This window comes from Dipodomys merriami, unplaced genomic scaffold, assembly GCF_024711535.1.
Source record: "Dipodomys merriami isolate MVZ:Mamm:240054 unplaced genomic scaffold, mDipMer1.0.p SCAF_4, whole genome shotgun sequence".
Classification (NCBI taxonomy): Eukaryota; Metazoa; Chordata; class Mammalia; order Rodentia; family Heteromyidae; genus Dipodomys; species Dipodomys merriami.
Genome location: NW_027205603.1, coordinates 95,518,643 through 95,542,153, shown reverse-complemented (window position 1 = coordinate 95,542,153; position 23,511 = coordinate 95,518,643). Strand labels below are relative to the sequence as shown.

General features: G+C 61.6%; 5 protein-coding genes and 1 long non-coding RNA gene across 8 annotated transcripts; 2 read left to right on the top strand and 4 right to left on the bottom strand.

Annotated features, from left to right (window-relative positions):
- Window positions 1–599: 599 nt before the first annotated feature.
- Window positions 600–3,389, top strand: LOC138806107 (leucine-rich repeat-containing protein 24-like). Its single transcript, XM_069991661.1, has 4 exons — window positions 600–798; window positions 889–1,167; window positions 1,308–1,476; window positions 2,276–3,389. The coding sequence occupies exons 1-4, from the start codon at window positions 604–606 to the stop codon at window positions 3,208–3,210; spliced, it is 1,578 nt and encodes a 525-aa protein (XP_069847762.1). The 5' UTR covers window positions 600–603; the 3' UTR covers window positions 3,211–3,389.
- LOC138806110 (leucine-rich repeat-containing protein 14-like) lies at window positions 3,261–7,698 on the bottom strand. Its single transcript, XM_069991664.1, is given in 4 exon segments — window positions 3,261–3,340; window positions 3,823–4,443; window positions 4,495–5,070; window positions 5,484–7,698. Coding segments are annotated over 3 exon segments (1,539 nt in total). The 5' UTR covers window positions 5,840–7,698; the 3' UTR covers window positions 3,261–3,340; window positions 3,823–3,836.
- Window positions 7,699–7,872: 174 nt separating this feature from the next.
- On the top strand, window positions 7,873–14,249 carry LOC138806106 (ATP-dependent DNA helicase Q4-like). Of its 2 annotated transcripts, none has more exons than XM_069991660.1 (22): window positions 7,873–7,956; window positions 8,033–8,066; window positions 8,148–8,245; window positions 8,421–8,567; window positions 8,827–9,579; window positions 9,670–9,796; window positions 9,904–10,014; window positions 10,120–10,218; window positions 10,301–10,393; window positions 10,475–10,611; window positions 11,090–11,173; window positions 11,252–11,440; window positions 11,522–11,704; window positions 11,775–11,916; window positions 11,989–12,251; window positions 12,386–12,671; window positions 12,746–12,875; window positions 12,952–13,121; window positions 13,198–13,378; window positions 13,447–13,594; window positions 13,754–13,862; window positions 13,947–14,249. In XM_069991660.1, the coding sequence occupies exons 1-22, from the start codon at window positions 7,873–7,875 to the stop codon at window positions 14,069–14,071; spliced, it is 3,693 nt and encodes a 1,230-aa protein (XP_069847761.1). In that variant the 3' UTR covers window positions 14,072–14,249. The 2 variants fall into 2 exon arrangements, with proteins under 2 accessions (XP_069847761.1, XP_069847760.1); XM_069991659.1 differs by having other exon boundaries at window positions 8,421–8,636; window positions 9,880–10,014.
- Window positions 10,198–12,007, bottom strand: LOC138806111 (uncharacterized). The gene is made up of 3 exons (XR_011365727.1): window positions 11,758–12,007; window positions 10,459–10,635; window positions 10,198–10,357 (listed from the first exon to the last, which is right to left on the bottom strand). It is a non-coding gene; the product is annotated as an uncharacterized lncRNA (long non-coding RNA).
- Window positions 14,250–14,481: 232 nt separating the features above from the next.
- LOC138806108 (major facilitator superfamily domain-containing protein 3-like) lies at window positions 14,482–16,413 on the bottom strand. The gene is made up of 5 exons (XM_069991662.1): window positions 15,597–16,413; window positions 15,198–15,345; window positions 14,986–15,110; window positions 14,804–14,913; window positions 14,482–14,724 (listed from the first exon to the last, which is right to left on the bottom strand). The coding sequence occupies exons 1-5, from the start codon at window positions 16,264–16,266 to the stop codon at window positions 14,551–14,553; spliced, it is 1,227 nt and encodes a 408-aa protein (XP_069847763.1). The 5' UTR covers window positions 16,267–16,413; the 3' UTR covers window positions 14,482–14,550.
- A 2,743-nt stretch (window positions 16,414–19,156) lies between these two features.
- LOC138806105 (alanine aminotransferase 1) lies at window positions 19,157–23,468 on the bottom strand. Of its 2 annotated transcripts, none has more exons than XM_069991657.1 (12): window positions 22,739–23,468; window positions 21,505–21,702; window positions 21,293–21,382; window positions 21,092–21,200; window positions 20,868–21,001; window positions 20,503–20,746; window positions 20,326–20,405; window positions 20,120–20,256; window positions 19,875–20,049; window positions 19,634–19,789; window positions 19,444–19,556; window positions 19,157–19,375 (listed from the first exon to the last, which is right to left on the bottom strand). In XM_069991657.1, the coding sequence occupies exons 2-12, from the start codon at window positions 21,664–21,666 to the stop codon at window positions 19,285–19,287; spliced, it is 1,491 nt and encodes a 496-aa protein (XP_069847758.1). In that variant the 5' UTR covers window positions 21,667–21,702; window positions 22,739–23,468; the 3' UTR covers window positions 19,157–19,284. The 2 variants fall into 2 exon arrangements, with proteins under 2 accessions (XP_069847758.1, XP_069847757.1); XM_069991656.1 differs by lacking the exon at window positions 22,739–23,468 and adding an exon at window positions 22,346–22,730 and having other exon boundaries at window positions 21,505–21,772.
- Window positions 23,469–23,511: the final 43 nt, after the last annotated feature.

Sequence of the window (23,511 nt, the reverse complement as noted above, 5' to 3'; positions counted from 1 at the left end):
TAAGCTAATTAGAAATTCAGAAATTCAGTTGCTAATTGGGGCAAGGGGAAAATGGCCACACACACCAGCAAAGCAGTGGCCCAAGGCCCTAACACCCCAGTTCCCACTTATCTGCTCTGAAGGCAGAGGCTTCTTTTTGGGAAATAGCTTGGGGACCACAGGCCCACTGCTTCTGAATTGACTTTTCCACTATTTTCCTTATCCTCCAATTCCATCAGTTACTTGAGAAAAAGTCCCAGCTCGGGGCAAGCTATGCCCAGAAGAGCAGCTCCTGCTAGATGGGCTAAATCAAGCTATTCCTTACTCATGGCGCCCACAAAACCAGTTCTGCCCATCTCCTCCCTGAAGTCCTAACAGCTGGACCACGAAGTTGACACGCAGGAGACTGAGTTCCATGGGATCAAAGTTCAAAGCCAGCCCGGGCAGGAAAAGTTCTGACACTCGCCTCTGAACAGCAAAACAGCGGGTGTGAGGCCGGACTCGCGTGGTAGGGCCGGCCTTGGGCAAGCGCAAGGCCCGGGGGTCGAGGCTGCCGGAGGCCCTCTGCCGCGCTGGCTCGGCCTGGCGGCCTGTTTCAGGGCGTCACATCCCACCGGGCCCAAGATGGTCTCCGCGGCCCCCCCGCCGCTGCCGCCGCCGCTGCTGCTGGGTCTGCTGCTGCTGCAGCCGCCGCCGCTGCCCGGCCTCACGCCCCGCGCGGCCGTCTGTCCTGCCGCCTGCCGCTGCTACAGCGCCACGGTGGAGTGCGGCGCCCTGCGGCTGCGCGTCGTCCCGCCCGGGATCCCCGCGGGGACGCAGGTGGGCACCGCTGCGGGGGCGCGGGCTGGCGGGGAGGGGGACCCCCCAGCGGCCCGGTGCTCAGCCGCCCTCGCCCCGCCCCGCCCGCAGACCCTGTTCCTCCAGGACAACAGCATCGCGCGCCTGGAGCCCGGCGCGCTGGCGCCGCTCTCCGCCCTGCGCCATCTCTACTTGCACAACAACAGCCTGTGCGCTCTGGAGCCCGGCGCCTTCCGCGCGCAGCCGCGGCTGCGGGAGCTGGCGCTCACCGGGAACCGGCTCCGCGGCTTGCGAGGCGGCGCGTTTGCGGGCCTAGCCCAACTGCGAGTCCTCTACCTAGCGGGCAACCAGCTGGCGAGGCTGCTGGACTTCACCTTTTTGCACCTGCCGGTAAGCGCGTACGACCCAAACCCCAGGGCCTTCCTATGCCCGCAACCACCCTGCGGGTTGGAGGACTTAGAGGGAGAGAAGCCAGCCCTGCCCAGTTCCTCGGGACCCTCTTTGCTGATAATCCACTGTCTCGACTTCAGCGACTACAGGAGCTGCATCTGCAGGAAAACAGCATTGAACAGCTGGAGAACCAGGCCCTGGCTGGACTCTCTTCTCTTGCCTTGCTAGACCTCAGCAAGAATCAGCTGGGCACCATCAGCAGAGAGGCCCTACAGCCCTTGGCCAGTCTACAAGTTCTGCGCCTTACAGGTAACTCTTTACTTTTTCTTTTGTCGGTCGTTGGGCTTGAACTCTGGGCCTGGGCACTGTCACCTTCAGCTCAAGGCGAGCACTCTACCCCTTCAGCTACATCACCACTTCTGGTTTTCAGGCCCTTTATTAGAGATGTGTCTCAAGGACTTTCCTGCTGGGGCTGGCTTTGAACCACAGTCCCCAGATCTCAGCCTCCCCAGTAGCTGGGATTACAGGTGTGAGCCACCAGTGCCCAGCAACTCCTCCTCAAGCAAGGAGTCTGGCTTCATCCAGTGGTGGCAGTGGGGCATAGGTCTGGGTCCAGGGGGTGCTCCTACAGCAGATTTTCAGTTAACCCTTTGAAAGGCCATAGCAAAGACTTGCAAACTTGGTGTTGGATGGGCACAAATGGGCATGTAGGTAGGGGCTCAGATCCGGAGCCCATGGAAACAGCTCCACTGAGGGGTGACAAAACTGAAGTTCTTGCATTAGGGGGCCATCAGAGGCAGGCAAACTGGAGATGGCCAGGACTGGGAGCACTTTCCTTAGGGGGCACATAAAGACAAGGTCTCAGGGCTGCTGGAATGTGTGTGTCACCTAGATTCACCCAGTGGGGATTGTCGGGGGGAAGAGGGTGGTTGGTGCAGGTGCTTTCTTGAGGACAGGCCTCAGGAAGTGACAGGTGTGTGTGAGAGGAGGGAGGGTTATGTCCTACCCCAATGGGGTCAGAGAAGAAGTAGGAGGCCTAGACTTTGTGGAAAATGGCCGTGAGACCCGGCTAGCAGAGCCTCAGCCGCGCGGGCTGCTCTGCCCACAGAGAACCCATGGCGCTGTGACTGCGCCCTCCACTGGCTGGGCACTTGGATCAAGGAGGAAGGCCAGCGTCTGCTCAGCGCCAGAGACAAGAAGATCACGTGTGCGGAGCCCCCGCGCCTGGCGGCGCAGAGTCTGCTGGACGTGTCGGGGAGCAGCCTCATCTGCATCCCACCCACCGTGCACATAGAGCCGCTGGAGCTCACGGCCGGCCTGGGGGAGGACCTGCGCGTGGCCTGCCAGGCGTCCGGCTACCCGCAGCCGCTAGTGACCTGGAGGAAGGTGTCGCGGGCGCGCGAGGGCGGGCCGCAGGCCCGGGCCCAGCTCGAGGGCGGGCCGGCGGGCCCGGGCGCGCCCGCGGCGCGGGACACGGGCAGCGGCATGCTCTACCTCACCAACATCACGCTGGAGCACGCGGGCAGGTACGAGTGCGAGGCCGCGAACGCGGGCGGCGCGGCGCGCTCGCCCTTCCAGCTCCGGGTCAACGCGTCCGGACAGCGGCCGCAGCCGCCGCGGGCCTCGCCGGGCCCCGCCGCGCGCGCTCCGGGCCGCGCCCCGCGGCTCGACGCGGGCAGCATGGCCTTCCGCGCGCTGGGCCTGGCCACGCAGACGGCCATCGCGGCGGCCATCGCGCTGCTGGCGCTCACCGCGCTGCTCCTGGCCGCCATGATCTGCCGCCGCCGGCGCCGGCGCCGCAAAAAGGCGGCGCCGCCGGGCGAGGGCGCGCTGTTCGTCCGCGACTACTCGGACGGGCCCTGCTCGTCGGCGCAGCTGGAGGAGCTCCGCGGCGAGCGCGGCCACGAGATGTTCGTCATCGACCGCTCCAAGCCGCTCTTCGCCCCGGGGCCGGCGGAGGCGCCCGCGGACCCCGGCCCGGCCCAGGGCCCTGCGCCCGGACTCCGCCTCCCGCCGCGCGTCGCCTACGAGATCCACTGCTGAGCCGCGCCGCCCTTCACCCCAGTAAAGGCGGAAGGTGCCCTGAGCGCAGAGCGTGTGCGCGCGCCTCATTCGGGGGCCGGGGGCCGGGGGCGGGCCGCCTGCCCGGGACGAGGAAAGTCACCGAGACCAGCTAGAGGGGAAAGAAAAATGCCAGAGATTAAAGTTCCAAACGCGCTGAACATTTGTACCTTGACCTTCTAGTCCCAAAGCCAGCAATAGGATGGCTTGGGTTGCCAGCGCAAGGAACACAGTGCAAGGCCCCAGACTTCAGGCAGGCTTAGGGCTATCCCAGCACCAACCCCAGAGCTCTTTAAAAGTGCCCAGAGACCACTGCCTGTCCACTCGCAGCTGGGATCCCACACATCTGCAGAGAGGCACAGGACGCCCGAGCGCAGCCAAATGCAGCCCTACAAGGCAGGGGAGCACAGGCCTAAATTCCAGCCAGTAGGAACAGTCGACCAGCTAAGAAGCGGGTGCAGGGCACTGCAAGGAGAGCAGGCTTAACGTTCTGACCGTACAGTAAAGCGGACCCTGAAGGAAACCGGAGACAAGTGCCTTTGAATCAGGCCTCCCACAGAATCCTAGCAAACAAAGGCTCTTAGCCTGTCTCACCTAGAACTTGGAGATCACAGGCTGAAATAATCTGCATCCAGGTGCCCATAGATGTCTGTGGTCCAGAGTACATGGGCACGGCCTGAGGCCAGCAGTAGCTGCTGCAATTCGGCCTCAACACGGGCAAACTTCTCATTGATGGAGGCCTCGAGCAGGACAGATGCAGGTGGTGGCCAAGGCAGGCCATCATAGCAGTCCACAGGGAAGGGGTACACCACAGTACTCAGCTCAGCCTGCACTACTGAGTCCCGCAGCAGATCCTTGAGGCCTGCCATGGATAGTGGGTTTCCATAGAGACCAAGGTAGTGGAGATTAGCACAGCACGTCAGAGTGGGCAACGTGGCCAGCAGCTGGGCATCAGCAAACTGGCATTCAGTCAGCTCAAGATGCAGCAAGGTGGCTGCTGCTGCCTGCAACAAACCCTGAAAGGGCACCAGCTGGCTGCCTGACAGGTCATTGCCACTGAGGTCCAGCTTCTTCAGGTGGGTAGCATGGGAGCTCTGTGCTAGGAAGTGCAGGTCTTCAGGCAGCAAAGCACAGAAGGCCAGCTCCAGGCTTTCCAAGGGGCTCTGCAAAGACAGAGAGGACAGAGAGTCAGATAGGGATGCCCAGGAAAGGATCCTCACAGAGGGGAGGGGCAAAGCAGTGGTAAAGCCCACACACCTGAGCAACTGGTCCAGTCTGCCTGAAAGGAGAGAGGAGCCAATGCTGAGCTCCCACAAAGAGGTAAAGCGGCCCATCTGAGCCAGGAAATAGCAGAAGTTGTCTTCGCCATCCACAGAGGGCTGTCTTGAGTCAACATGTATATAATGCAATCTAAGGCTAGCCAGTTGCTGGAAGCGGGCCACATGTGGGATGATGACAGACAGGCCATGCAGGCCCAGGTTGCTGAAGCGCATGTCTACACGGCGCAGGCAGCCTGCATCCAGAAGCTGCAGCAGGGCTACAGTGTTGCGCATGGGCAGGTCCTCAGCCGGGAGGTCCCGGCAGCAGAGCCGCAGCGCGCTTCCCACACTGCTCTGCAGGGCCTCACGCAGAAATGTGTAGGAGGCCCGGTTCACACGAAGGTCCACACGAACCTGCACAGGGACAGGAACTAGCCCTGGCTTGGAAGGCCCACCCTGGTGCAGGGTGATATATGTGCGGGCCACGGCTGCTGTGCAGTCCCACACGCTCATAGTGTGAGTGTCTTGTTCCATACCATCATCCAGGAGGCCAGTCATATCCAGAACCCGCAAGACATGCTTCCTGGGAGCAGGAATAGCCTAAGACGAGGGGCAAGGGGGCAGGGCCCACATCCCCCCCTGCCATTTTAAGAGCAACAGCCCTGTTCCCACACGGAACTCTAGCTAACCTCAGGACCACAGCCTCGAACTTCTTCAGGGAAGTCTTTTTTTTTTTTTTGGTCGGTCATGGGGCTTGAACTCTGGGCCTGGGCGCTGTCCCTCAGCTCTTCAGCTTAAGGCGAGCGCTCTACCACTTGAGCTACAGCGCCACTTCCGGTTTTCTGGTGGTTTATTGGAGATAGGAGTCTCGCGGTCTTTCCTGCCCGGGCTGGCTTTGATCCGCGATCCTCAGATCTCAGCCTCCTGAGTAGCTAGGATTACAGGCGTGAGCCACCAGCGCCCGGCAGGGAAGTCTTATTAGTCCCCTAGGTCTACCTATGGGCCCCTCAGGTAAGTCCATAGCTGCAGAGGGGTTGTGTGCCAGCCCCAGCTTCTGGAATGTGGAGACGGGCAGTCAGCCTCAGGATCACAGCCTGTATGCTCTCTGTGCTAGGCCGTTCCTGCAGCAGGGCACGGCTACAGTGGGTACACTCCTGCAGCAGCTGCTGGAAGCTAAGTAGTGGGAAGGGCCATGTATGCACCAGCTCACGCAGCACAATTGTCCTCTTGTCCATGAAGGCCACCTTAAACAACAGGGGGAAAAGCTCTCTGGGAAGCAGGGGCAGAGCCTGGCAGGCAGCTGGCTGACATTGAAGCACCTGTCGTGTACACAGGAATACAAGTGTGTGCATGGCGCTGCGTAGGGCGGGCCGTCACCTGCAGGAAAGGAACCTTCAGTTCAGAAGACAAACCCTAGGCCTCCATCAGGCCATACCCTCTCCATATATCAGTGGTGGGGAAGCCCACACAGTGCCTGGAGTTGGCAATGAATAGAAGATAGTGACACAAAGTAGCTTAGCTCGAATGGCAGAGCTGTTTGCCTACCAACCATGAGACCCGTTCAGTCCTTGAAACCAAAAACCAAACAAAAAAACACATGTTAAAGTCCTAACAACTTTGGCGGGCAGTTTTACAGGAGACAAAGCCACGCTTAGGAAACGTGTTGCTAGAGAAAGCAAGCAGTACATGATAGTACATCAATAATATGCCAGCCTATGTGTGCCTCAGACAAATGGCTTTGATGCTCTATGGAATCCAAATTGAATCACCAGGCCTCCAAAATCACAAATATGCTTCCGAAATCCATCCTCAAAAGTAGAATAAGGGGCTGGGAAGGTGGCTCAGTGCTAGAGTGCTTGCCTCCCATGCATGAGGCCCTGGGTTTGATTCCTCAGCACCACATAAGCAGAAAAAGCCAGAAGTAGTGCTGTGGTTCAAGTGGTAGAGCATTAGCCTTGAGCTGAAGAGCTGAGGGACAGCGCCCAGGCCCAGAGTTTAGGCCCCATGACCTGCCAAAAAAAAAAAAAAAAAGCCAGGTGTCGGTGGCTCATGCCCATAATCCTAGCTATTCAAAAGACTGAGATCTAAGGGTCGTAGTTTGAAGCCATCCTGGGCAGGAAAGTCTGTGAGACTCTTACCCCCAAACTACCAAAAAAAAAAAAAAAAAAAAAAACGGAAATGGACCTGTGGCTCAAGTGGTTGAGCACTAGCCTTGAGGAAAAAAGCTCAGGAACATTGCCCAGGCCCTGAGTTCAAGACCCAGGACCAGCACTAAATAAGTAAATAAATACCACACCACTTTTCCCACAGTCTCTCATCAGCACTACAACAGGTAGAAAACCCCCAAGCAAGGTCAGCAGCCATGCTAGGAATCCCTTTCTAACTCTTCTCACAGATCCGCTCCAGAGCTACCCTTAAACTTTATCAAACACACACGGCTTAGTAAGCACCAGGACCAACAGGAACAATGACCACAGAACCCTGAGTCTATGAACCTAGCCTATGAAATCTAGTCTACCTCCAGAGATATTTTCACTTGGCACAAAAACTCAAAAATTAAAAAAAGCGCTTCTGTGGTCCTGCCAACCTACCTCTTCCCTGAGAAACCAATGTGGACAGAGACCATCAAGGCGATTCATTCAGAAGGGCCCTGGCCTTGTCAGTCAGTTTCAGACAAGACAGAGGTGACTACCAAAGTAGTCATCTAAGATGCGGGTCGGCCTTGCTGCTTTCTGGGCCTTGCCCTCAGCACTGCACCTGCAAACACCTCAAGTCCTAAGTCACTGTAGGGGAACCGGGTGAGGAGCAGCCCGGCTGCGGGGGCCCGGTGCCGGCCTCCCGGGACCTCAGGCAAGTCACCCAGCGGCGCCTTCCCGGGACGGCCCGGCCCCGCGCAGACAGATCCTGCGGGGCGAGGACGACGCGCTCCTCATCAGCTGGGCACTGCCGGGAGAGGAAACGGGAGCAGCGGCCTGGCCGCGGGGGGAGCTCCGCTGGGCGACGCCGCGACCCGCACAACCCGCCGGGGCAGGCCTGAGCCTCCCGGCCAGGGGCCCGCCGGCCCCGAGGCCGCGCTCCGGCTGCGGGAGGCACCCGGCCCCATCCCTGCCCGCCGTGGGGCAGGGCCGGTCCGGGGCTTCCGACGCGCCAGCCTCGCTCCCCGGCGCCCGGCTGTCCGAGAGCGTCCGGCGTCCGCCCGTCCGCGGCCCCACCCGAGCGGCCGCGCTCACCAGCCCCGCCGCCTCCGCGGGCCCCGCCCCTCCCCGCGGCGCACGGAGATGACGAAAACGCCTACTATTGGCCGCGGGTCCCGGCCCTCCTCGCGCTCCCATTGGCTGGCGGCCTCTCGCGGCGGGAACTTCGTGGAGCGCGGAGGCCTGGCGGGATGGAGCGGCTGCGGGACGTGCGGGGCCGGTTGCAGGCGTGGGAGCGGGAGTTTGCGCGGCTCCACGGGCGGAGGCCCTGCCAGGTGAGGCCCTGCCAGGCGGGGGCCGGGCCGGGCCGGGGCCGGGGCCGGGGCCTCCACTGACGCGCTCCTCCCGCAGGATGATGTGGAGGCGGCGCCGGAGGAGACCCGAGGTGAGCCCGCGGCCGGGCGCGGCGGGGCCGGGCGGCACGGAGGAGTCTCGGCCGCACCCTGACCCGCTGTCGCCCACCCAGACCTCTACAGGGAGTATCGTACTTTGAAACAAGCTGTGCGTCAGGCCTGCGGCGCGGCCCGCAGCCCCGGACCGCCGCTTCCCGCGGTGACCCAGGAGGTACCCAGCCCCGTCACCCCCGCTCCCCAGGCAGCTTCCTATATACGTGGCCAAGCGGCAGACGCCGTGAACAATCGCAGTCAGGCCTCTATCGTGGCAGAACTTGAGGGAAGAAGGGGCAGGGTGATCCGCGCCCATGGCTTGCTTCCGTGTGGACTGCTGCTGTCTCCCGCAGGCACCAGAGCCCAGCTGCTGGGGACCCCACCTGAATCGGGCTGCAACCCAGAGTCCACAGCCTACTGTAGCGCAGAGCCGGTGGGCATCATCTGTTCAGGACTATGGGAAGAGGCTCAAGGCTAATCTGAAGGACACCACCCTGCAGGTGACAGGGGGCAGTGGCCTGGTCAGTGCATCCAAGCCAGGCACAGAGCTGCCTTTGGACCAGGAGCAGGTTAACCAAGTGCCCCTTCTGCCCACCCTTCCCCATATCCAAGTACAGATGGGCAGGCTCCTACATTGCCTGGTCTGTACTCTTGAGATGTGCTCAGGGAACCCTTGCCTTCAGCTTCCTGTCCCAGCCTCCTGCCACAGCAACTCATGGGCATAAGTCCCTGCTTACTGTCTTATCTTCCACCTCCCAGATTGGGCCAGCCCTGGGCAGAAGATTCCAGTCTTCACAAAGGCCCTTGTCCAAGGTGCCCACTCCAAGGCCACCAGATGCAAAGACCACCTCCACCCATGCAGATGAGATTGGTGATGTATTTCTCCAGCCTTCTGGACCCCACCCAATGCCAGGCCGACTCCAGCGGCTCCAGGCATCCCGGCGCCTTGGTCTGGGCTCTCTAGACCCCCACTGGCTGCAGCGGTGTCAGAACGTGGCCTCTGATTTTCCGGAGGCCCCCAGTGCCTGCTGGCCTGGCCTGGGTGCAGAGGAATCACCTTCTGTGGCCTCGGGTGATTTGGCCATTCTTGGCCCTGACACTCAGGCCGAGGCATCTCCCCCGGGCCCAGAGGCTTCTTCCCCACAGGCAGCTAGGGTTGCTTTGGGGAGCCCCCCGCTCAGCAACAGTAAAAAGAAGTGGAAGTGGAGTAAGGAGAACTGGGGGAGCCCTGCACAGGGCCATTGGGACGGCAGCCACACAGCGCCTGAGGGGGCTGTGGCGATGGCTTCAGCACTTGAGAAAGACTCTCCAGAAGAACAGATAGAGGTGAATCCACCCCAGCCGCACAGCAGCTCAAGTGGAGTCAGGGCAGAGAAGGCCAAGGTCATGGCCCACATGCACACGCCCCCTCGACGAGCTGGCCTTGACAGGGGTAATTACGTTCGTCTCAACATGAAGCAAAAACGCTTTGTGCGGGGTAGGACCCCTCGAGGCAGGCTCCTTCAAAAGCAGGTGAGATAGGAAGGGTGGGAAAGCATTTGCCTTCCCCTGGACACTCTGTTGTACTGTTTCTGAATGGTTCTCCCTGTGTTTACTCCCCAGGCCCAGAAGCAAAAGTGGCAAAAAAAGGGGGAACGTTTTAGGGGTGGTAGACTTAGAGCCACAGTTGAGGATTCTTGTTTCCAGTGTGGGAAGTTGGGCCACTGGGCATCCCATTGCCCCCAGCCAGGTAAGACCGCCGCCTTGAGAAAGGGTCAGCCACCACTGCAGAGATGGTGCTGTGCTACACAAGGGCACTTCTTCCGAACAAAGGGTCCAACCAGTTCCTAACCCCAGGTCCAAGCACCATCCAGAAGGAGGGTAGCAAGGACAAGGATGGTGTACAGCCCTCTTCTGCTTTGGACAAAGCTGCTCAGTTGACAGGCACCACTTACTCCCACCTCCCTGGTGAGTGAGGGGAAGGGGGTGCTCCTAATCAGTAGCTCCTGTGCCAAGATGATTTTGGCCCAACCCTGAGCTACCGTAACATTAGCTTCTTGTCTACCTTACCAGGTGAGGACACAGAACCTACTGAGCCCCAGCTCCAGGCCCCCCACCCTCCCCACCCAGTGCAGCCCCTCTACCCACCAGAGCCCTCAGGGCAGGTGGCAGGTGAGCAGAATCTTACTGCTCCAGATCTTTACTGATGGGTGGAGACACTCAGGGCCCTGATGGTCAACGCCTGTGTCCACAGAGACCCCTCTTGAGGTGTTCCAGGCCTTGAAGCAGCTAGGGCACCAAGCCTTCCGCCCTGGGCAGGAGCAAGCAATCATGCGGATCCTGTCTGGTGAGTGTGCCACCTGAGGCCAGAGCAACGCTGTAGTCTAGCAAGCAACTAAATCTTACAGCTACCTTTTCTCTTGTCCAGGCATCTCCACGCTGCTGGTGCTGCCCACAGGTGCTGGCAAGTCCCTGTGTTACCAGCTTCCCGCACTGCTGTATGGCCAGCGTGGTCCCTGTGTTACGCTGGTGGTCTCGCCCCTCCTGTCACTCATGGATGACCAGGTGTGTGGACAAGGCCCTCAGCACCTAGGGAATGCATTGACAACTTTGAGCTGCTGCTCGTTTCCTGAGCCCACTGAGAACTGCCTTCTTCCCTTCTTTCCTTTTCTTGTGTGCTAGTAGTCCTGGGGCTCGAACTTGGGGTCTGGGTGCTGTCCCTGAGCTTTTGTGCTCAAGGCTAGCACTCTACCACTTGAACCAGACACAGCTTCGTTTCTGGCTATTTTGGTGACTAATTCGAGATAAGAGTCCCATGGGCTTTCCTGCCAGGATAGGTTTCAAACCACAATCCTCAGACCTGAGCTTCCTGAGTAGCTAGGTAGGATTATAGGTTTGAGCCAATGGCACCCACCCAACCATCTAGGTCCCTAGCCCCAGCATTCCTGAGCTCAGGCCCAGGGGTTTCTCCTAACCCTTCATCCCAGGAGGGATTCAGGGGTTACCAGGTCTGGGCTATCCCGTGACAGCACTGTATCTACAGGTGTCCGGCTTGCCCCCCTGTCTGAAGGTAGCCTGTCTCCACTCCGGAATGACGAGGAAGCAGCAGGAGTCTGTCTTGAAGAAGGTCAGGAGGGCTTTGCACACAGTGTACAGCGTGGGCAGGGGGCAGGCACCCAAGCGCCACCCTGACCGCTTCCTGCAGGTAAAGGCGGCCCAGGTGCATGTGCTGCTGTTGTCCCCGGAGGCCCTGGTTGGGGCTGGGACCAGAAGCCCCGGCACTCTCCCCCAGGCTGCCCAGCTCCCGCCAGTGGCCTTTGCCTGCATTGATGAGGCCCACTGCCTCTCCCAGTGGTCACACAACTTCCGGCCTTGCTACCTTCGTGTCTGCAAAGTAAGCCGCAGGTGGGGATCGAGGAAGGAGTGGGTGAGGCCGGGTAGACGCAGGAGCGCCTCACTGTGGCTCCCGCCCCAGGTGCTCCGGGAGCAGCTGGGTGTGCGCTGCTTCCTGGGTCTCACAGCCACGGCAACGCGTGGCACGGCCCGTGATGTGGCCGGGCACCTGGGTGTCTCGGAAGACCTTGACCTCGTCGGTACGTCGCCCACCATCCCCGCCAACCTGCATCTCTCCGTGTCCATGGACAGAGACCCAGAACAGGTAAACAAGCACACCCCAGGAGCTGGGATGGAGGCTTCTCCTCCCGTGCCCACCTACTGCTCTCCATCAGGCTCTGGTGACGCTACTAGAGAGTGACCGGTTTCGTTCCCTGGATTCCGTCATTGTTTACTGCAACCGACGTGAGACTACAGAGAGGGTTGCTGCGCTCCTTAGGACATGCCTGTGTGTGGAGAGAGGCCCAGGACCTAGAGGTGAGCAAAGGCGCGGTCAGGGCCTGCCACAGCCTGCCGGGGCCCACTAACCACAGTCTGCCTTGCCCAAAGGTCAGGCCCCTGAAGCTGTGGCTGAAGCGTACCACGCTGGCATGTGCAGCCAGGAGCGGCAGCGAGTGCAGCGGGCTTTCATGCAGGGCCAGCTGCGTGTAGTGGTGGCCACCGTGGCCTTTGGGATGGGGCTGGACCGGCCAGATGTGCGGGCTGTGCTGCACCTGGGACTGCCCCCCAGCTTCGAGAGCTACGTGCAGGCGGTAGGGCGTGCTGGCCGTGACGGGCAGCCCGCACACTGCCACTTATTTCTGCATCCCCAGGTGGGCATCCCACCACCACTCCAACCCTGGATGCCGGCCCTCCCCCCGTACCACGTGGGCCCTGGTTGCTGCCTTATTCCCACTGTTCCAGACCAGCCCCCAGGTGCTGACTGGACGTGACTCTCCTGCTTCAGGGTGAAGACCTGCAGGAGCTGCGCCGACACGTGCACGCCGCCAGCACTGACTTCCTGGTTGTGAAGAAGCTGGTGCAGCGGGTATTCCCACCCTGCGCCTGCCCTCGGCTGCCCCCAGAGCAAGCCGAGGATATCGCCGGCGTGAGGCCTGTGGCCGAGTCCTCTCCTTCGAAGGCCAGGCCCAGTGGCCAACAAGCAACTCGTGTGCCAGGACCAGCATGCCCAGGCCATGAGCGGGCACTCCCAGTGCAGCCGACGGTGCAGGCCTTGGACCTGCCAGAGGAGGGTGAGGGGCCAAGGGAGATGGGGGGTGCGTGGAGGGGCCTTACCCACGCGCCCTTAGCCCTGCTTTGCCCACAGCCATTGAGACTCTACTGTGTTACCTGGAGCTGCACCCCCGGCGCTGGCTGGAGCTGCTGCCAGCCGTCTACGCTCAGTGTCACCTGCGTTGTCCTGGGGGCCGCACCCGGCTGGCCCACCTGGCCCACAAGTGAGCACACCCCGTCCCATTGAGGTTGAGGGCAGAGGACCAGGACTCTTAACTATATCTCAGCTTCCCTGGCCAGGTCGCCCCTTGTGGCTGCATGCTGGGCCAGGTGGCCGCCTGAGGATGCGTGTGGGGGCAGCTGCTCCCTGCAGTTCGACGTGGTGGAGCTCGCGGATTCCATGGGCTGGGAGCTCGTCTCTGTGCAGCGGGCTCTCCGCCAGCTGCAGCGGGACCCCGGGCCAAGGACAGGTGTGCCCACCCCTCCCCCACCCTGGGCTCGGCCTGTCCCCTGCCCACCACCTGTGTCTGACACACTTTCTAACAGATACGCTGCGGGGCACCAGGGTGCTTGTGGAGTTCAGGGAGCTGGCCTTTCACCTGCGTAGCCCCGGAGACTTGACAGCTGAGCAAAAGGACCAGATCTGCGACTTCCTACATAACTGTGTGCAGGCCCGGGAGCGCAAGGCCTTGGCCCGTCTGCGCCGGATCTTCGAGACCTTTCACAGGTGGGGAGGACCCAGGGGGGCGCCACGTTGACCCCGGGGCAGTTCTGACAGGTGTGTCCCACCCCCAGCGTGGCCTTCCCCAGCTGTGGGCCCTGTCTGGAGCAGCCTGACCAGGAGCGCAACACCCGACTAAAGGCCCTCATCAGCCACTATTTTGAGGAAGATGAAGAGGAGGGTGTGGAGGAAGAGCAGGGCTCAGAGCCCGGGCAAGCGCAGGTGAGCGTAGTCCCCCTGAAGGTGATTGCTGAGGCGGCGGGGAGCAGCAGACCCACTGCACCCCATAGTCTGACCCCTGCCTTCTCTGGCTTGAGGCTTCCTAGACTGCTCCAAGCTTGGCTGGGAGCTCCAGGGAGATGGTGTGCCTCCCGCCCACAGGTCCAGGACTGGGAAGACCAGATCCGCCGAGACACCCGTCAGCTCCTGTCACTGTGGCCAGAGCAAAGCTTTTCAGGCCGGGCTGTGGCCCGTATCTTCCATGGCATTGGTGAGGACGAGAGGCCTCCAGATGCGGGGCAGGGACCGGTGGCTGGGACCAAGGCAGTCAGACTGTGTCTCTGCTCCCCCTTAGGAAGCCCCTGCTATCCAGCCCAGGTTTATGGGCGGGACCGACGCTTCTGGAGAAAGTACCTGCACGTGAGCTTCCGTGCTGTGATGCGCTTAGCCACAGAGGAGCTTCTGGTGAGGTACAGGTGACCGCCCTGCACAGGGGGAATCACCCCACACAGCCTGGGCTCTGTGGCCACTCCACGGAGGCGTCAGGCGTGTGACTCATCAAGACAACAGTGGCCCTCAGTAACCACTAGACAAAACAAACCAGCATTGGTGGGACAAGAAGGCTCCAAAACGCAGAATAAAACACACAGTGATGTTACAGGCCCTTCTTTCTGATGACAACCCTCAATCTGGCAGGACAGGCCCTCAGGCCCTAACCCCGGCCCTGACTTTAATAGGGAAAATGGCTGCTTAGGGCTAGGGTGGGAATTTGGTCAGAGGGGAGCAATCCCGGTGGGGGGTGGGAGGAGCAGATTTGGTTGGGGACGGCTCACCAGTGCCTCGCCAGTAGGGTTCCACCCAAGGAGAAGCCGGGAATAAAGCAAAGTCAGTTGCATCTCATAATGCTCCAGACACGAAGCCATGCGCGTGGGGATTTATTGGCAGTCCTGTGATCTGACTCAGGCCAGGGTGCTGGGTGCCAGGCCCAGGCCCAGAAGAGGTAGGACTGAGAGTGTAAGGAAGAGAGTGAAGCAGGGGTGCGGGCCAAGGCTGTCGGCCAGCACTCCAGCCAGGGCACCCAACAGCAGTTTGCCCAGAAGCTCCAGGGTGGCGAGGAGGCTGTAATGTGTGGCCTATGGGAAGGAGCCTGGGTGAGGGCCTCATGGCTTCCCAGCCGTGAAGCCCTGAGGTGTCCCTGCCACATCTGCTTACCTGCAGCGTCCTTGGTGCCAGCTGGCTGCAGTGCATCATCACGGTGAAGGTGGCTGTGGTGACCAGGCCCCCCAGGAAATGCTGCAGACACAGGCTCAGCAAGGCCATTCCTGGGAGGGCGGAGGTCAGCAGTGCCCAGGGTTCCCGGCCCCTCCCCACCCTCCCCCAGGGTGGCGGCTTACTGCTCAGGGCCGTGCCAGTGGCCAGGCTGGCCCCTGGGGCGTCCAAATGGAAGAGCAGGGCCGTCTGGCAGGCCAGGCCCCCAAGCCGTAGCCACAGCACTGACTTGAGCAGGGAAAGTGGCTGCCTAGGGTGAGGGTGGGAATTGGGTCAGGTCAGGATTCCAGGTAGGGGGTAGGAAAGGGAGCAAGCCGGCTGGCTGGGGAGGGCTCACCAGTGCCTGGCTAGGAGGGCCCCACACAAGGCAGAGCCAGCAATGGAGCACACCACAGCACCAAAGCCGTTCCACAGCCCCAGTTCCAGGGCAGAAGCTCCTCGGTCCAGCAGGAGAAGTGGAAACAGGCTGCCAGCACCCTGCTCACCTGCAAGAAGCCATAAGCAAGGGAGGTCTCCATACCTGCCAAACTCCTACTCTGCCTCGTCTTACGGGGCCACACATTGGGAGAGAAACGGCAGTAGGCATTGGCCAAGCCCGGGATCACTGGGAAGCAACACCAGAACAATTCCAAGGCTGCAGGCGGAGGTTAGTGAGAACAAGAGGCAAGGCCTGGGTGCCAAGCCGAGGCCCTAGGAGGGCAGCCCCTCTGTGGGCCCAGAGCTCCTGGGGACTCACCCAGCTTGTAGGTGAGTACAAAGCCTGCTGTCCACAAGGTCCCAGGCACTGCCATCACGTCCCGCGGGGGGTGGGAGGGCCCGGAGGACGGAGGCCCAGGCAGCCCGCGCAGAGCTGGCGCGGCCCAGGCCAGCGCGGCGGCCAGCCAGTAGGTGGCGGCCAGCAGCAGGAAGAGCAGAGGCCAGGACAGGCTGGGCAGAAGGGCCAGCAGTCCCCCGCCGGCCAGCGCCGATCCCAGCTTGTAAGCCACCACCTGCACGGTGTTGCCCGGTCCCAGCTCCCCAGGCCCCAGGAGCCGCACGGCCACCGCGTCCAGGGCCGCGTCCTGGACGGCCGCGCCCAGGTTCAGCAGCAGCAGCAGTCCCACCGCGGCGGCGGGGAGGCCGGCCCGGCCGGCCAGGGCGGGGGGCACCGCGGCCAGCAGCCCGCACAGCAGGCCCAGGGCGGCCGTGCTGAGCGCCAGCCAGGCCCGCGGGGAGCCCCGCCTGTCCACCAGCGGGGCCCAGGCCAGCTTGAGCAGCCATGGCGCGTGCAGCCCCCTGGCCAGGCCCGCGCGCGCCAGGGACAGGCCGCGGGCGCGCAGCAGGACGGGCAGCAGGCCGGACTGCAGCCCGTGCGGGAGGCCCTGCACCAGGTAGAGGCCGGCCAGCGGCAGCAGCTTCCCGCGCATGGCGGGTGGGTGGGCGCCGGGGGTCCGCGCGGGGCCTCCGTGGGCCCGGCGGCCGCAGAGCCCCGGGGGCGGGAGCTGCGGCCTTCCCCTCGGTCCGCGGAGCCTCGGAGCGGCCGGGCCGCGCCGCACACCGGGACGGTGGCCGGCTCGAGGACCACGGAGACCGCCGCGCCCAGAGCGTCGCTCGGCCGGCCCTCGGGCGCCCCCAGCGGCCGGCCTGGGCACCGCGGCCGCCCAGCGAAGGGTCACCGCTCCGGGTGGCCCTGCCTGCAGCTGCCGGCCTCTGCCCAGCGCCCCCGGGGCACCCTGCTCCTCCTGGGCCACCAGGCGGTGGCCCAAGGGCGGAGGAGGTGGAGGATGCCAGAGGATGTCGGACCAAGCCGGCCGGCGCCACGGCCAGGCGAGGCTCACAAAGGCGGCCTTCCTCCATCTGGAGAGAAGTCCACAGCAGCCGCCATCGGCGGCTCACGCCGCATCCAGGCTGTTTAGAAGCATGCGATCTGAGGATGGCGGTTCAAAGCCAGCCCAGGTGGGAGAAAGTCCATGAGGCTATTGTGTCCAATGAACCACCAGAAAACCGGAAGAGGCACGGGGCTCAACAGTGGAGCGCTGGCCTTGAGCTGCAGGGCTGAGGGACAGCGCCCAGGCCCACGACCAACCAAAAACCCCAAAAACTTCCAGCTGAGCACCGGTGGCTCACACCCATCATCCTAGCTACTCAGGAGGCTGAAATCTGAATCACCCGGGCAGGAAGGGCCCATGAGACATCTCCAATTACTCAAAAATGAGAAGTGGTAGAGCACTAGCCTTGAGCACAAAGAGGTTCAGGGACAGTGACTAGGCCCGAGTTCAAGCCCTACAACCAACAAAAAAACCACTTCCAAAACGGTGATGGGGTGAAATGGAGGGGGGATCCTACAAAGGGGGCGTTGGCCAGCTGCCAAGTCCAAGTATTCTGGCAGACACGAAAGTCCGTGCCCGCCCATGGCTGCTGAGTCACTGTGGTGCTGACACACCTATTCTCAGAGCTGAGCTTGCTTATCCATCAAATGGGACTCATGCCCACAGGTCCAAATATCAGGGGTTGGGAGCAGAATTGTAAGTCCATGGCCCGATTAGGAAGAGACCGGCTTCAAAATAAAAGGTATCAGGGTCTGGGAAGGTGGCTCAGTGGAAGAGCGCTTGCCTTGCATGCCTGAGGCCCTGGGTTTGATTCCTCAGCACCACAAAAGAAAAAAGCCGGAAGTGGCGCTGTGGCTCAAGTGGTAGAGCGCTAGCCTTGAGCTGAAGAGCTGAGGGACAGCACCCAGACCCAGAGTTCAGGCCCCACAACCGGACCCAAAAAAATAAAAAAATAAAAAATAAATAAAAGTATGGTAGCTGGGCACCCATGACTCAAGCCTGTACTCCTGACTACTCAGGCCACTGACAACAGCAGTTCAAAGCCAGCCTGGGCATGATACTCAAACTACTTTTAAAAAGGCCAAAAGTGGAGCTATGGCTCATGTGGTAGAGTGTTAGCCTTGAGCAAACAGCTCAGGCAGGACTGGTATTTAAAAAAAAGCAATGGGAGGGAGCGCTGTGGCTCACGCCAGTAATCATAGCAACCCAGGAGGCTGAGATCTGAGGATCACAGGTCAAAACCACCCAGAACAGCAAAGTCCATGAGATTTTATCTCCAATTAGCCAGAAGTGGAGCTGTAACGCAAGTGACAGAGCACGTCTTGAATGGAAAAGCTAGGGGACAGCACCCAGGCACTGAGTTCAAGCCACAGGACCAGCCCAAAGTGAATAAAAAGGGCCGGGACATAGCCCAGTCAGCCCCAGGTCAACCCTAGCACAACTAGAAATAAATCTATGAATCAATGGGATCACCGTGTCCACCGGGGTGGCCTGCATGTCTGCCCTGCCTACGACAGGCCTTCACGTTCCCTCCCCTGGGCTGTTCTCTTCCCTCTATCGCTTTCGCTGTCCCTAGGCCACAAAATGACTTCCATGCTTCCAGGTAGAAACTGGGCCAGAAGCTTTGTCCTGTGGGTCAGCACAGGGAAGCTATCTCTGAGGTCTTTTTGCTCAAGACTAGCTTTCTACCACTTTGAGCCACAATTCTACTGATTTTCTGATGGTTAATTGAAGATGAGAATCTAATGGAATTTCCTGCCCAGGCTGGCTTTGATCCACAATCCTCAGCTCTTGACCTTCTGAATAGGTAGGATTACAGGCGTGAACCACCAGGGCCCAGCCTGTTGTGTGTGTGTGTGTGTGTGTGTGTGTGTGTGTGTGTGTGTGTGTGTGTGTGTGTGTGTGTGTGTGTGTGTGTGTGTGTGTGTGTGTGTGTGTGTGTGTGTGTGTGTGTGTGTGTGTGTGTCGGTCAGTCGGTCGTGGGGCCTGTTTCGTGTGTGTGTGTGTGTGTGTGTGTGTCGGTCAGTCGGTCGTGGGGCTTGAACTCTGGGCCTGGGCGCTGTCCCTCAGGTGGTTAATTGGAGGTAAGAGTTCTCAGGGACTTTCCTGCCGAGCTGGCATTGATCTGTGATCCTCAGATCTCAGCCTCCTGAGTAGGTAGGATGACAGTTGTTTTTGATGTTGCTCCTCTGGGACCCCTGTCCCCAGAATCCCCTGTGACCCCTCTCCTCCTGACTCACTAGGCAGCCCCAGGGGGCACAGGTGCCCCTTCCTGCCCTCACACTCCTTACCAGTCAATTATTTTTATCTGAATGGGTTCCCATGTACCCAGCTCATGGAGTGGCCTGTCTCTCAGACGGCTGGGTGGAGGCTAGCTGAGAAGCCCTCCTTGAGCACTCCTCCAGAGCAGCCCCGAGTCCCTGGGGGAGTCCAAGCACAGAGGCCAGAGGCTGCCCTCAGCAGATCAGTGGACACACTGCACCCAGAGTCAGAACAGCATCCAGCTTTATTAGAGAGCCGGAGTCCGGTGCCCAGCCTGTAAGCAAAGCCAGGACGGACTGCGGGCTCCTGGGGCTCCAGGAGCCCTGGAACCGTGTTCAGGCCAGGGCAGTGACCTCAGGAGTACTCGCTAGTGAACTTGGCATGGAAATGGCTCAGCTTCTCCAACATCAGCCGCAGCTTCTCTATGGGGGGCAGGATGGTCATCCTGAAAGGAGCCAATGGTAAGCCAAGAGGCACAATGGCCAGGAGCCGACTGTGTGGGCTGAGCCTCACCGGAAGTGATAGGTGCCTTCCCGCTGCCCGAAGCCGCTCCCGGGCACCACGCAGATGCCGGTCTCCTCCAGGAGGCACAGGCAGAAGAACATATCTGGAGCGAGGCCCAGCTCCTGGAGGTGGGTGCAGAAGGCACAGGTCAGCCAAGAGTCTCGTTGGTTCTTCCCTGCCCGGCCAGCCCTGCACCCACCTGTGCACGCTGCACGGCGCGTGGGGGCAGCTCAATTCGCGGGAAGGAATACATGGCGCCCTGCACCGGGTTGCAGCGGAGCCCCGGAGTGCTATTGATGATCTGCTCGGTGAGCCTGGCCTTGGCTGCCAGCTGGCCCAGCACCTCTTGCCTCTCCTGCAGCCACAGAGGGGGTGATCGCAGCCATCTGGGAACACGGCACCACCCTGAGCCGCCCTGGCCCTCGGCCATCACCACTCACCGCGTGGAACTGTGCAAAGGAGGGGTCGGAAGGGGCAGGTGGACTGACCACCATGTCCACCAGGGCCTGGCCAGGCACTGGTGGACACAGCTGCACAGTCAGCAGCTTCTGCATCTGCCGCTGCACCTCGGGGTCCATGTTCACCACTTCCACGTAGCCACCACGAAACCCACACCTGCCGGGCAGGCGGACACTGAGCAGGGCCCGAGAGAGAGGCCTGCAGCCCCCCGCCCGGCCACACGCACTCGCCCATGTAGCCCTTGGAGACGGAATGGAAGGACGCGAGCTCCTGCTGCGCTGCGAATGGCGGCCCCATCTCCATGAGCACCTTCTTGAAGGAGTGGAACTGCGAGCCCTCGGCGTACACGTTGTCCTGGTACACCTGCGGAGGGACTGCGGTCACCGGGCTGGCTGCCTGCTGCCGCCCCGCCTCAGCATGCCCGGCGCGCACCTCGTCAGCCATCAGGAAGAGCCCCTCCTCAAAGGCGAAGCGGATAATGGCCTCGATGCACTCGCGGGTCTGCACCTGCCCTGGGGTATGAGTACAGCAGCACTGCCGTCACTCGGGCACAGCTCAGGTCCAAGAACAGTGACCAGGAAGGGAGGGGCAGGGGCAGGGGCAGCGCACCGGTCGGGTTGCCTGGGTTGATGACGCAGAGTGCGCGTGGGTGGCAGTGGTCACGGGCCTGGCGCAGGGCACGCCGCAGCTCAGAGACGTCGAGCGCCCAGGCATGCTCCTCATCCAGATAGTAGTCCACCTGCACAGCATCCAGCTCGGCCAGTGCGGCCGAGTAGAGCGGGTACTGGGGGATGGGGATGAGCACTCCAGTGCGCGTGCATCCGTGGCCGGACACCAGCAGCTTCAGCACCGTCTGTGAGAAGGACGGATGGCATGGACTGTTTGGACCAGGTCTGCACCCATCTCCCGCCGCGGGCGGCTGCAGCCAGACCAGACTGAGCCAAGCTGGGCATCGCACGCCTCGCCCAGCCTACCACAATGGCCTCGCTGGCCCCTGTGGACAGGAAGATGTTGCTGGGGTCTGCGGGGATGCCTCCGTCCCGCCTCTCGATGTACAGGGCCACATCTTCTCGGATCATCTGGATGCCAGAGCTGACGCTGTAGGCTCCTAGACTCGGGGAGGGGAGGGCAAGGTTGGGCCTCTGCAGGCCTGCGAGGAGGCCCTGGGGCTTGGACGCAGTTTGGTGCCAGTACTCACCTATGCTGTGGCCCCCACACACCTGCAGGATGCGCTCAGCCCTTCTCTTGGCATCCTCTGGGAAGTCAGGGCTGCTCAGGAGAGCTGGGTGAACACAGAGGGCCAAGACCTAGGGCAACAGAGTGCTGAGGTCGGGGGTGGGGTGGGGTGGGGTGGGGGGGGCACAGGACCGGGACGGGACAAGCAGCACAGCGGCCCCACCTGGCGCAGGAAGGTTATGGGCTTCTGCCCCATGGCCTGTGCATCCCCAATGTTGACATGGATGATCTCCGTGAAGGGCTTCTTCACACCCTGCAAGAGCAGCAGGAAGCCATATTGTCTATCACTCTCACAGCTCTTAGACCCCACATGGCCTGGGGCAAACTCAGTAGCCCAGGAGCCCAGGAATGATAGCATGGGGCCCACGCTCATACCTGACGCAGCTCCTGTTCCAGCTCCAAGGCTCGCAGCAGTATGGGACCGCGCACTGCGTACTCCACCCTCCGCACGCACGGGTTCATGGTGTCCAGCGTCAGCACCTTCTCCTTTAGTCCCTTCCTTGGAGCTTGGCCTCGATCACTTTCCCTCAGAGCCATGGCTCAGCTCAAGGGGCAGCAGGGAAGGAGCCAGACCTGAGGGGAGGAGGGATCCCTGGTGCGGGCACTCAAGACGGCAGCCTCTTCATAGCAGCCTGCGGCCCCACTGAAAGGGAAAGGACTGAGGAGCTGAAGCAGCCCGGGCCAACCCCAACTGCCAGGCACAGCTCTGCCCTCGGGAGCCACAGGGAGTGGGTGAGGCAGCGGGCGGGGCTTGGGGTGAGGCCCAGAACCTCTCAGAGTCCCCGTGATAGGGGAGCAGGAGACCCGCACGGGCAGACTGGGTGCCAGGAGAGGGGGGAGCTCAGCACTGGGGCCAGTGGGCCTGAGAGCTCAGCAGGGTGGGAGGAGGTGCCAGGATGGCCCCCCAAGGCGAGAATGGGGCCAGGGGCTGCTGGAGATCTCCCCAGCAGGGCCCAGCAGAGGCCAGGACTTCTCACCCCCTGTCTTTGCTTTGAGCCGGCCAACCTGTCTCCTAGGAAACTGAGACAGGCCTTAAGACCCTGGGGGAGGAGAGCAGAGAGCTCCGACCCCGCTCTACATGGTGACAGCCATGCCTGAAGGCTGCAAGGGTGCTATAGTTCGGACCTTGGTCCCAGATCAGCACTACAAGGGGTTGAGAGGAGGGGCAGGGGACTGGAGACAGGGCAGGCTGACACTGGACCTTCAGACAACTCACCCTGGACTGCCCACATGCCCTTTCAATGCAGCGTCCCAGGGCTACACTTGGAGCCATACCCTGCCTGCCAGACATAACCTAAGACACCCTTCTCTTTCATTCCTGATTGGCTGAGGGAGCAGGAAGTGAGCTATGATTGGTCCTCACAGCCCCACCTCTGCTGGCCCTGCAGGGAGCTAGTAATTCCCAGGAGGGTTGGCTACCAAGGCCACAGGCTGCATCTATTCCTGAAGATCAGGGAGCCAGGCCGCTCAGCCATGCAGCAGGCAACTGGTCAAATCCAAGATGAGCCCTGGCCCGCGCCACCTGTCCCTCCAGGCTTGGAGAGTGAACATGCAGAGCCCTGAGGGGGGCCTGGGGGACACACGGACGGACGGACACACTCCCTCTCACCTGGCACCTCCTGGCAGCCTTCCAGCCCGCTGACCTGCCTCTCCTGTCCTCAGGCCAGGACACAGGTTACTCCGGGCTGGGCGCAGGCAGAGCCAGCCACCGCCGCTCTCTGGCAGCTTTGGTGGCAGGCAGACCTTTGGCCGCTGCACCGCCCCTCTCTAAAGTTAGCCAGCAGCCAGCCCCTGGCCCTTCCCGAGAACTGCCAAGGACTCCAATCCTCCAACCGTTGAGGAAGGCGGGAGGGGCCCCAGGGCTGACCGGCCGGTGCTCAGAGGGCAAGATGGCAGCTCATGCCGTTGGGCACCCGGAAGCTGACCGGCCCTCCAGCTTGAGGCCCGAAGGGGCCACACGGTGCCAGCCAGCCATGCCCGAGTGGCTGGCTGCTTGTCCCCTGTGCCACCCCGGCTGGGCGGCTGCAGGCCCGAGGTCACGTTGCACGCCAGGCTAGGGACCCATCCCCCTGGGAAGTGTCTGGCGATGGCCCTGTTCCCATTCTGCTCGCTGTCCAGCCCGAGTCCTGTGAGAAACACTGGCAGACTGGAGTCCCCATGCTGTTTGGTCACCTTCAGCCCTGGCTCTAACGTCCCCTGCTGTCCTCAGGAAAGCAGAGTTACAGAGGAGCCTACAAGAAGCAGCTTGCAGCCAGGGAGGGTGTGGATGGAGACTAAGCTTCTCGCCTGTGTCTAAAGTTCTCCCACACAGCGGCACAGGCTGCCTCCTGCAAGCCCTAGCATGCACCCACAGGCATGGAGGCCCCTAACCCAGCCACCCCA

What these genes read in the sequence shown, in the direction of transcription:
- LOC138806107 (XM_069991661.1), top strand. Translation starts at nt 604, where the DNA reads ATGGTCTCCGCGGCCCCCCCGCCGCTGCCGCCGCCGCTGCTGCTGGGT. An exon ending in TCACCTTTTTGCACCTGCCG is followed by an intron (nt 1,168 to 1,307) that starts GTAAGCGCGTAC and finishes TCTCGACTTCAG; the next exon opens with CGACTACAGGAGCTGCATCT. An exon ending in ACAAGTTCTGCGCCTTACAG is followed by an intron (nt 1,477 to 2,275) that starts GTAACTCTTTAC and finishes CTCTGCCCACAG; the next exon opens with AGAACCCATGGCGCTGTGAC.
- LOC138806106 (XM_069991659.1), top strand. Translation starts at nt 7,873, where the DNA reads ATGGAGCGGCTGCGGGACGTGCGGGGCCGGTTGCAGGCGTGGGAGCGG. An exon ending in AGGAGTCTGTCTTGAAGAAG is followed by an intron (nt 11,174 to 11,251) that starts GTCAGGAGGGCT and finishes CGCTTCCTGCAG; the next exon opens with GTAAAGGCGGCCCAGGTGCA. An exon ending in ACTTATTTCTGCATCCCCAG is followed by an intron (nt 12,252 to 12,385) that starts GTGGGCATCCCA and finishes CTCCTGCTTCAG; the next exon opens with GGTGAAGACCTGCAGGAGCT.
- LOC138806108 (XM_069991662.1), bottom strand. Translation starts at nt 16,266, where the DNA reads ATGCGCGGGAAGCTGCTGCCGCTGGCCGGCCTCTACCTGGTGCAGGGC. An exon ending in CACTGGCACGGCCCTGAGCA is followed by an intron (nt 14,914 to 14,985) that starts GTAAGCCGCCAC and finishes CCGCCCTCCCAG; the next exon opens with GAATGGCCTTGCTGAGCCTG. An exon ending in TGGCACCAAGGACGCTGCAG is followed by an intron (nt 14,725 to 14,803) that starts GTAAGCAGATGT and finishes TCCTTCCCATAG; the next exon opens with GCCACACATTACAGCCTCCT.
- LOC138806105 (XM_069991657.1), bottom strand. Translation starts at nt 21,666, where the DNA reads ATGGCTCTGAGGGAAAGTGATCGAGGCCAAGCTCCAAGGAAGGGACTA. An exon ending in CAACCCAGGCAACCCGACCG is followed by an intron (nt 20,406 to 20,502) that starts GTGCGCTGCCCC and finishes CTCATACCCCAG; the next exon opens with GGCAGGTGCAGACCCGCGAG. An exon ending in TCTTCCTGATGGCTGACGAG is followed by an intron (nt 20,257 to 20,325) that starts GTGCGCGCCGGG and finishes GTCCCTCCGCAG; the next exon opens with GTGTACCAGGACAACGTGTA.